The sequence below is a fragment of the Protomyctophum bolini genome, assembly GCF_963924005.1.
Source record: "Protomyctophum bolini genome assembly, chromosome: 21".
Lineage (NCBI taxonomy): Eukaryota > Metazoa > Chordata > Actinopteri > Myctophiformes > Myctophidae > Protomyctophum > Protomyctophum bolini.
Genome location: NC_137882.1, coordinates 26,042,982 through 26,053,689, shown reverse-complemented (window position 1 = coordinate 26,053,689; position 10,708 = coordinate 26,042,982). Strand labels below are relative to the sequence as shown.

The following is a 10,708-nucleotide window of genomic DNA, read 5'->3' as shown; positions in this document are numbered from 1 at the left end:
AAGGTGTTTACAAAATGCAGTCTTGGACAAATACCCATGCACACACCCTTCAGGGGTAGCAGATTGTCTGATTACATGCACCATTTGGACTTTGAGGTCTAAAGATCAGGCCATGTAGGGAAGGCAGGAGGTCTTTATAAAGACCAGCAGGTGCACACATCAAACCAGGCTCAAGTCTCATTTCCACTGATCCAGAATACAATCAGCAAGTGACTCTTCCACGATGTGTGCTCTGTACAAACTGATGGCACTGGTTGCACTGGCTCTGAGCTGCAGAGCGGCGCTATCAGAAGAATGTGAACCCATGACTCATACTCTGCCCGCTGCTGAGCTGGACATAGTAAGTGTCTTTTTTAAATATACGTTCACTGTCCACTGTCTAATGTCTACTGTCTTCTCAGGGCCACTGTCTGATGTCTATACAGTCTATTGTCTTCTGATGTCTCCTGTATCATATCTACTGTCTGTTAAATACCATGAATGTGACCCCCTCAGGTCTACGGCCACTGGGTGCTGTTGTAGTGTTCGCAGATTTCGAGGCAGGTCAGCAAATGATAGGAAATATTTACACGTCTCACCTTGACATCTCCCTGAACCCCGACAACCAAGCCATTCACTTCCACGAGAACAACAAAGACCTGTAAGTACTTGGAACCTTTATTATACATTTCATGAATTAATCTCGGGTCTTAAAAAGAAAAGCCCGGATTTCACCTTGTTTAAAAAATGACCCTTTATCCCCAGTATGGTCATGTAGTTTGTGTTGTCGTCAAGTGTTGTCAAACCCTGTATCACTTTGAGGTTTGTGGAAATGTAAAGTGTGTTATAAATAAAGTGTATTATTATCATTAGTTTGTTTGCAGAGCAGAAATATACCTAAACTTAACCCCAGCTAAACTATGCCTAACCCTAAACGTATTTCTAACCTTATTCTCAGTTAAACTAAATAAAGAATATAAGAACCGCAGCACTGAGTGGTCGGTGTGAAGTCGGCGGAAAACAATCGAGGGCGAGATGTATTATGGGCGATCGTAACCTGATACCCTCCCTATTGACCAAATATATCACTTACCATACCCATAGTGGTTAATCATACAAATTATTTCATCGATTATATTTAGCCTATTTACTTTTAATCTATTCGAATTTTGATTCATTGAAATAAGAAAGGAAAAACACTGCTTCTCGATTAATCTATTCATCTACATGAGCCAGATTAAGTCGGTTATTAGTTCTGAATATTGGTTTTGAATCTTTTGATATATTTTCAGTTAATTGTCCAGCCCTTCTTAGTTACCTGTTTACTCACAACAACAGGTTGGTTGGCTTCATCTTGCAGCCTGATATATTGCTTTGGCTAATATGAGGAATTATGTGACCTTTTTTTCTCTTTTTTTTTTAATACCACTTTCAACCTGATGCCCCTATTTTCCGTATTATAATACTGTTAGTGAATATTTAAAAGAGTTTTCAATGTATCTATACCACTAAGTTTCAAGTTATGCTATTCCAAATTATACAATTCAACTTCTGGTGGCACTATCTTGCTTTATATTATCTTGCTTTATATTGAAGTTGCAATTGATCAAATTAATTTGCAGTGCTGTGCTCTTTTCCTTGCAGCTTTTGTCCCAGTTCATATCTCCTCATACCGGTAGAATTTATGGCCGACACATAACAGGTGAAGTATATAGCACTTAAGTTCAATGTAGGCTACTGTAGTTCAATGCTATAGTCTCAAGTACAGACCTTTTAGACAACATATTGCAGTGTAATAAACAAAAGATGGAAGTGTGGTTAAGCATTTGATTTTTTTATTTTATTTTACAGGCCTATGTGCAAAAAAAACAACGGGATGTCACTAAAGCTGTTAAAAAGGCCAGAACAATGGGTAAGTCTACCCTGCATAATGTTCTAAAAACATAACAGAGTAACTACTAATAGAGGGTATATGCGCATGACATCATCATACCTGGAAGTTCTGCGGGAATGCCTATACTGAGTGTCAAAATCCTAATTTCTGGCCTTGACAGACAGCCCATACATCCAAAGTTTCCAACTTTGTCCTATCTGATTGCATTAAACGACAGATTCATCATTCAAGTTAAATTCACATTGCCACTCGATTTTCCACTCACTTTATGCATGCGCATTTCTTTCCTGGCATCAATCTTAAATGTTACATTCTTAAAGCTTGATATGGACAGCAGACAAAATCACCCTGTGAATTTGTTACCAAAATGTCCATGCTGATCATGTTACTTACAGTATCTAATTAAAGCACATTTTTGTTTTGCAAGAGTCATGCCAATACTTTCAAGGGGTTTTAAGCTTGGCACGCATGCTGGTGTGATATGAAGTTGTCATTCTTGTTTTTCACTATGCAGGTTTCATGTCAGTGACCCACAAACATCTGCAGTTTATGAAAGACCCGACCATCTATGATATCAGACACTTGGAATAGTTTTTGTTGTTTGTTTCTTTTTTTGGGTGGGGGGGGGGGATCAACACAGGTCTCATCCAGGTCTGTTGAAGAGGGGCGCAACAACGCAAGCATAAAAAAAGCAAAACAGAATCCAGGTCTGGTGAGTCGCGGGCGTGTGCACGTAACAAGCATGCGTGCAACAGATTCACGGGACTTCGCTCGCGATCTGCTATCTTCAGCATGCAACCAAAGTGTAAAATATGCCATTACAACGATATCAAGGCCTGTCAAAAGACATTTTAGTCGATTAAATCAACCGTAGATTTAGTCGACTAAAGTCTTATGACATTTAGTCGACTAAAACTGGACTAACCAGAACATTTCAGGTGACTAAAATGTCAGGTGACTAAAACTAAATGAACATGATTCAAAGGACTAAAACTAAAATCTAACTTTTGCTGTCAAAAACAACACTGGTGGCCACTCATTCCTTTGTCCACCAGAGGGCAACCTCTGCAAGCTACTGTAGTACCCTCCTCACCCTGTACCTGTATCATGACGGGTTTTCTGAAAAACCTATGTTTCTATATCAGTGGTTCATGTCAAGGACCCCCAAAAGCTATATGTACTTGGCCGCCGACCCCCATCTGAAAATATGTTGTTCTAGGGATCCCCCAGAAGCAACGATTTGAGTTAAAAACATTCGCTCTGAAAGAATACATATAATTTTCAATGATGTGTGCCACATTTTCACTATTAAAAACAAATAGCAGACCAAACTTAAAAACCTATTCAAATTATTTCCAGCAAAAGGTGAACAATTATCCTGAATGTTTTGTTTTGTTTTATTATAATCAATTTACTATTTATTTGTGTTGTGGTGCTACAGGTGCTGTTTACCATGCACCTTGTGTGCTGAAATGTATAGGCTACCTTAAAGTTTTCAAAACAGAATGACTGTTATTGTGTTTAGATTATAAACAGAAGAACATGTTTAATCGCCAGTAACACTTTTTAAACACATAAACGTGTTTAGTTTTTACAATCAAAGTCATATAGGTGTTTAGAATTCGAACATAGGTGTTCTCGTGAGGTGTTCTCGTGTTCTACTGTATTTTATGACCATTAATAAACATTTGGCATTTTATTATTACACACTGGTGTTTAGGTTTTAAACGCGTCACATGTTCCAGGGATGTACAGTGATATACTGTAAGTAAAAAAGTAAATAAATAGTGAAAATATCAGATATGTAGCCTACAAGCTCAAATCTAGTGAAGTCAATCCAATATTGTTTTGCCTTTGAAATGTTACTGCAGGGAATGAAAGTAATAAGCATAAATGCTCAAGTAAATGTATGTACTCCTATATGTTACAGTCCACCACAACATACTGTACAAGTTATGTGCATGTATAGCCTATCCAACTGTGTATAGCCAGTTGGGTGTGTCTGAAGGAGGCATAAGCAGAAATGCAGTCATATGTGCCATGAGGGCTGTGCAGTAATGGGGTCAAATTATGTCATCCATGGTGCACTGAATACAGTAAGTCACACAAATTCTGGATAAATACTTGGTTAGATGGTTTCCTCGTGGTGTTAGGTTGCTCATAGCCTTCGGTAACTTTAATTTCCGCTTGTTTTAGCTTTAAGATATAGGCTACACAGCACATTAATGATACACAAGTAAAGTGGCTATGATGAGAAGACGAGGCTTGTCAGGTTGCATGAAGTTATAATAAACGTCATCCATGCATATGAAATTATCTAGCTTCCTGGAGTTGATAGATTAGCCCACACACCTTTTTACAACTTGAATTCTTGGGCATGGACACTAAATATTACGCTACATCAGGGGTTGGCAACCTTTTTTTTAATGAATTGCCATGCTCTTATTTTCTTGATAGTGTGCCTTTATGACCAGTAAGACACCCTGAGGGCTGAGGGCGAGAAGCGACCTTGCCCTAAAGGACGAGGTTGCGCTGAAACAACAGCGTCTTAATATACGGCACAGTTGAGAAGCAGGAGTTAAACTATTAATCTTGTGTCAGTGAGGTCAGCTGTAGAGTTACTTATACTGTATCTGCTTATATATGTCAAACCATGTATGGCTATCCAGAGTTTGATGAGGTCAGTGTTGTGATCTTCATATATGGAGATCCAGGTGATGATAGTCAGCTCCACATATGGAGATCCCTGTGTTGTACCAACTTGGTTCATTTGCAAGGCTTGTCGCAAATGTTGGCGGGCAACCTCTGTGGTTGGACTGACAACCACAGCGGTGGGCTAGGGGTGAGAGAGAGACGCGAGTGAGAGAGAGAGAGACGCTCTTCTCCTTACAACAGTGTTTCACCGGACTTTACTGTTAAATAAATAAATAATCTCAGCGAAAAGTTCAGACAACTCACCCGCTGTCTCAGAAAGTGAAGACAACTCACCGGGGTGAGATGTCCGGTATTCATATCCACGGGCATATTAGCATGATGATGCCATTACAAAACATGGGCTACCCGGCTACATGGAAGAAATGTGTTTAATATAACGAAATTAACTGCTAGAAGGAAGGTCCTAAATTAACTTCGCGGGGGCGAATTGGTAAAGGGGCGAGTCGTTTGGTATTCGTCAGGACTATAGCCTGGGCAGCATTCCATTTCGGGTTTATGATCCGGTCGGGAGCGGATGGTAACTTTCGTCTGAAATCCCACCAATGACCATATTTGTAAGACTGTAGGTAAGCTATTATATACAGTGGGGATTTTGCTTGGTGGAGAAGCTGAAGCAAAGCTTATGATAATTTAATAAGCATGACCTCAGCCTTGATAAACCCCCTGGGAATACGCAGATGGTGCAGTAGCCTACGCACATACATGGCTAGGAAAATTGCACTCATTGCGGTGGCTGCGTCCCGTCTCCCGTGCATGGTCATTTTGCCTTGCCTTGCCTCCGACAAGAAAACGGCACATAACCGAAATCCCTTTGATGATTGATGATGATGTGATGTGACCTCGCAAATACCTGGAGGAAGCCATCACAGTCCCCAACAGGTAGGAGAGAGGCATCATCATGCATTCTTGGAAAATAGAGAAGGGAGAGACATTTTCATTTTGTTGATATGATAGAGATAATATAATATATTGCATGTGACCTAGACTATATTATAGCTCCCTTCTCTCGAATGCACACCGGCCGCGTTTTTCGGAAAACCGATGGAGAAACGCAGCTTAAAAATCCGAAATCGCGCCCGGTGTATGGAGACCTTTATAGCCAGCTATAGCCTACATTTACGTCTGCCTTGCAGGCGCGGAGATTCGAGTGCATGGTCTTTGTCAACACAGGCAGGCTGCTAATATGGAAGACATGGCTGTAGCCGTATGCTTAAATAGGCTAGCCTATAGCTGTGTGCATTTGACTGGAATCGTGTTCTATCTTCTGCGAGGTTAATTGTCTTTCAGGCCAGTGTCTGTCTGTCTGTCTGTCTGTCTGTCTGTCTGTCTGTCTGTCCGATGCTTGCTTTTACAGTCAGCCTGTTGGACATCATATAGACGATGCATCGACCCTTAACGTTACAGCCTCATATGGCACTACTACACCGGTTTAAAATTAAAATAACAAAATGCGTATAGGCTATAGACGAATACAGTGGCCAAACTGGCCGGCTGCTGACATTTAAAATCACTGCATGCTCTCCCGTGGAATCAGCCTCCTCCTCAGCCTATCATTATATTATTTTTTATTTTGCGAGCCAGCTGAATATCAAGTCAATTTGGTTTAAGAAATGAACTTGAAGCCGCACAGGAGGAGAAAGTATATTGGGCTAATTGTTCAAGTGGATCATCAATCCATGCACCATATTATGAACTATAAGAAATATTATATTGTTGTGCCTTAATCAGATTTGACCATTTGAGGAGTCACAAAAATCAATCTCAAATCCAGAGATTGGTCTATAAAGCCTCGTGTGTGTATGTGTGTGTGTGTGTGTGTGTGTGTGTGTTTGTGTGTGTGTGCGTGCGCGCGCCGTGCGTGTGCGTGCGTGAGAGAGATAAATGCGCCACGTCTCCGCGTGTCTGTCTGTCTGCGTGCGTGTGTCGATTGCAATGCATGTAAGACAATTATTGTAGCCTATATAGGCTTTTGACTCCAATACATTTCTAGGAAAGCTCCATATACTTAAAACATATTTCGTTGCTGTAGGGAGGAAACCTCGTATAGCCTAACAATTTTTGAGGTTATTGATTTTTCCATAAATCAGTGCTATTGAACACCAATGTGTGTTGTTTCGAAAATATTGTAGGCCTACCAATGGAAAGTAGTAAAAAGTGCTTTGGACTTTGGACCCTCAAACTGTCTGCTAAAACAACTAACTCCACCACCTCTCCCCCTCTCATGGAAGTAATTGACTAAAGTTACAACACCAACTTTGATGAGGCAGTATTGCTTTGTTTTAAAAATATAAGGTTTTCTTAATTTCCTGAAAATAATATATTTTGAATTTATTGAAAAATGAACATTTTGGAGTTATGAGGTTTCCTCCCGACAGCAGAGAATCAGATATATATTAGTGAAAATAGCTGCTCTGTCTACTTTCACTATTTTTGAGAATTTCTCAGTTTTTAATTAAATTTGTTTTCGGTGTTCAAATATTTACTTCCACCCACCCACCAGTTTTGTTAGCTCAAGATCTAACTTGCCACTCAGCCAGTCAGTGAAAATGAGGGCATAGCACATTGGCTTGTTCTATTATGCATTTGTTTGTATGCTATTTTAAGGACAGGCCAACTGTGCACTTGGCAGTAAAGCCAGGAGGACCAGATTCAGCGAGTCGCCGATGACACTGCATGGGCGACATATAATTATGTAGTAGCATATGCGCTGAGGCACACACATTATGCATGTGTACATTGACCTGTGTGCATAACAGGGTTGCATGGTGTGAACACACACGCACGCACGCACGCACGCACGCACGCACGCACACACACTTCCTTGTGTTTTTGCAGTGGTGGACAACCCCAGTATATAGGCTACACATGTCAAAGTAACCTATATAGATATTCCTGATCAAATGCTATTCAACTACAAGTAAAAGTTTCACCAGGATGCATTGCAGCTAACCTGACGCTGCCAGCTTTTTGGATCTGGCAGCATCAGGTTACATTGCAGCCAGGCCATGGTTAATTATTGTATATGGCCGAAATGTTGGATACATGATTTCACTTTATTTTGGAGCACTATAGCTATAGTTATAGCTATAGTTTGCGGACTGCGGATGTCGCTTAGAGTATCAAACAGAGCCCTATATATGACAGACAATTCATATTATGACAGATACAACCCACTGTATGACTGTATATTAACAAAGTATAATAAAAAAATTAAGCACAGTAGCTCAAGGAAATGTACATTGTGACTTTCGACCACTATACTGTCCCAGGCTGTGTCGTGTCCTGCGCTCAGTCACGACGCGTGTCTGGTCTACATCACCAACCCATGACATGATGAGGTCGAGAGTGACAGCTGGAACTGGATGTGTTGGGGGGGGGGGGGTTAGTCATATGTGACCGAGTACAGTGGTTTGATAAATAAGGGGACCATGGTCATTTTTCAGTTGTTTACATATTATGAAACTATACATAATTTAAGCTTTCATATAATGTATTGTTCATTGAAATTGGAAAAACAATGAAGAAGATATGACCATCTGAAACTTGTTGAACCGGAAACCCCAAAGAGACAGAATTTCCCCTGCAAAGATTCCAAAGATTTTAGCACCTACCGGTAGTCTCTTCATTTTGTTTTTGTCACATTTTAGTCACCTGGAATGTTTTAGTGTTAGTCTAGTTTTATAGTCGACTAATATCATACGATTTTAGTCGACTGAATCTACAGTTGAATTAGTCGACTAAAATGTATTTCGGCTGGCCTTGATGCCGTCATAATGGCTGATTTACGTATAACTTTCTGAAAATAGCCGATCTACAAGATTGTTTTTCAGCACGCAACCAATAAAATGACTTGTGTCTTATAGGCCTACTGGATCTCTTGTCCACTTGTCCCTTTCTAACATTGTAGTCTAGTTTTTATTTGTTGACGGAATTGTCAATATATTCAGTTGTAGTTTTAGTCATCATAGCTTAGTTTTAATTTAGTTTCCATTTAGTTTTTGTCAGTGAAAAAAGGTAGTCGACAAAATCAACACTGTCACAAGCTACAGCGGCTTCCCTCCCCAATCGTGTTGGTATATAGATGCTAGATGGATGGACACCACGGCGTATCTTCAAACTCACACCGGTGGTGGTGGGCAAGGCACTTTTAGTCCTATTGTAATTGTATATAGCAGACGTGAAGTGAAGTCCACATTATCAACTTTGACAGTGTGATGAAAATCAGTTCCGGAAACGTGATGCAATGTATTGCTACAGACTAGTAGGTGTTTTTATGAGTGGTGCAACCACTCCAAGGAACAGCAATGTCCGTGTACACCTATGTGTTCACCTATGTGTTCACCTATGTATGTATGAGCACAAGTATGACTGAGTACCAGTAGGGGCGCTGTTTGCCAGAAACAGAGAGAGAGAGAGAGATAGTATTAGTGTTGCCTGCTAATGAGAGAGAGAGAGAGAGAGAGAGGGAGAGGAGAGGAGGGTGGGGGAGTTGCACCACTCAGTTCACACGGGTGTGATTTTTTCTGTCATCCTCCCTGTACCAATGTGTAGCTATAAACTGGTACCCTAGACTGAGATTAACAACAAAAACAAATCTGTGATTACTTTGTAAAAATGAAAGGAGAGAGGGATTCGTACAGCACAGGCTGACCCATATATCGCTGTGGCTGATATAAGTGTAATTATTTAGCTTTTTTTTGATCGGCATAATGTGTGTGTGTGTGCGTGCGTGCATGCGTGCGTACACGTGTGCAGTGCTGTGTCCCAGCAGGCCCTGCTATGGTGACGTGGGTCAGCGATGACGGATGTGGAGGCGACCTATGAGGGCTTCATCGGCTCGCGGCGGACCGGTCGCAGGAACGCCGTCCACGACATGCCCGCCGCCGCCGCGGACCCCCCCGGCGGAGAACAGCTGGGGCCCGCCGCCGCTGGCGACCTGGCACAGGGCCTGGCGCAGCTCAACATCAACAAGTCAGGTGAGAAAGGAGGAGGAGGGTGACAAAACGCATTGACGCAATCACGTATAAAGCACTGATTTAAGCAATAAGCCACGAGAGGTCTCTAGCTAAGCTGGGGCCTCGAGTGAGAGCTGGGGCCTTGAGTGAGACCCTGGTCTCAATTGGATTCCCCTGAAATAAAGGTTTCAATCAATCAATCTTCGTCAATAGGCCTGTCTCACAGCCATTCCCCGCCGATCTGCTCCCCGCTCTGGTCCATGAGTAAGGCTATGGACCAGAGCTACATCCCTACCTGCTTTCTCTGCACCATTTAAGGCCGTTTCCAAATGTTAAAATGTAAAAGACCAATATTATTATGAAGAAAACAAGATAAACCAAATAGAATAAAGTTTACCTTCAGAAAAAGCTTTGTTTATGGCTCCTGAATGTAGGTCTTTTAACATGTAATGTCTATGGAGTGACGTCACGTCAACACCACTAGGTCTGGAAAGGGGGGGCGTGGAAAGGGGGCGCCCCCTTTCATGACGACGAGTGGCCCGGAAGAGAATTTCCTATGATTTTTTCCCATAGCCAAAGCCAACTCGGATGGTGTCAAATCATGACAATAAACACAATCCTTTGGGCCGAACAAATAATTAGAAGAAAAACAACAAAAAAAGGTGCTGTACCCTGCCCTTTTTTTCTCTTCCTTCTTTCTAATTATTTGTTCGGCCCCAAAAAGAAATGTGTTTATTATCATGAGCTTCGCGTCAGATCAGTCTCGATCCTTTTAATACTCTATGGTTCTAGCGTGCCGTGTTATAGATATAGAACCATTGATATGCTTAGTGGGAGGCTCGAATGAATGTTTTATTAAGCTCCCAACATCATACTTTATTCCATTCTGAGCCATAAAACCACTAAAGACTGCGTGTGCGTGCGTGGAGGATTTGGGCCAAAATACAAAAATACTATTATTAATGAATTCAAGGAGTTAAAGCTATTTCATTAAAAGTCCCTAAATTGTCACTTTAGAAATAGATAACCCTCTATCCATTCGTCCCTCTCTATCAGGCAATGAGGGAGAAGGATCGGAGAAGATCCAGGATTCTTCAGCCAAAGAACAGGAGAGTCAAGCTGAGGACAACTAACTGGATACTGGATGACGTTACTCCCATCTCAT

The 10,708-nt window shown here is 41.3% G+C and overlaps 2 protein-coding genes across 4 annotated transcripts; both read left to right on the top strand.

Moving 5' to 3' along the window:
* Window positions 1–223: 223 nt before the first annotated feature.
* Window positions 224–2,464, top strand: LOC308336446 (small ribosomal subunit protein bS18m-like; the record flags this gene model as incomplete). The annotated part of the gene is made up of 3 exons (XM_080793811.1): window positions 224–340; window positions 1,624–1,681; window positions 2,388–2,464. 3 exons carry the CDS (start codon window positions 224–226, stop codon window positions 2,462–2,464), a joined length of 252 nt encoding a protein of 83 aa, XP_080649937.1.
* A 2,865-nt stretch (window positions 2,465–5,329) lies between these two features.
* On the top strand, window positions 5,330–10,708 carry pkia (cAMP-dependent protein kinase inhibitor alpha). Of its 3 annotated transcripts, none has more exons than XM_080793727.1 (3): window positions 5,330–5,467; window positions 9,357–9,564; window positions 10,600–10,708. In XM_080793727.1, exons 2-3 carry the CDS (start codon window positions 9,387–9,389, stop codon window positions 10,674–10,676), a joined length of 255 nt encoding a protein of 84 aa, XP_080649853.1. In that variant the 5' UTR covers window positions 5,330–5,467; window positions 9,357–9,386; the 3' UTR covers window positions 10,677–10,708. The 3 variants fall into 3 exon arrangements, with proteins under 3 accessions (XP_080649853.1, XP_080649855.1, XP_080649854.1); XM_080793729.1 differs by having other exon boundaries at window positions 5,336–5,467; window positions 9,360–9,564; XM_080793728.1 differs by having other exon boundaries at window positions 5,336–5,467; window positions 9,344–9,564.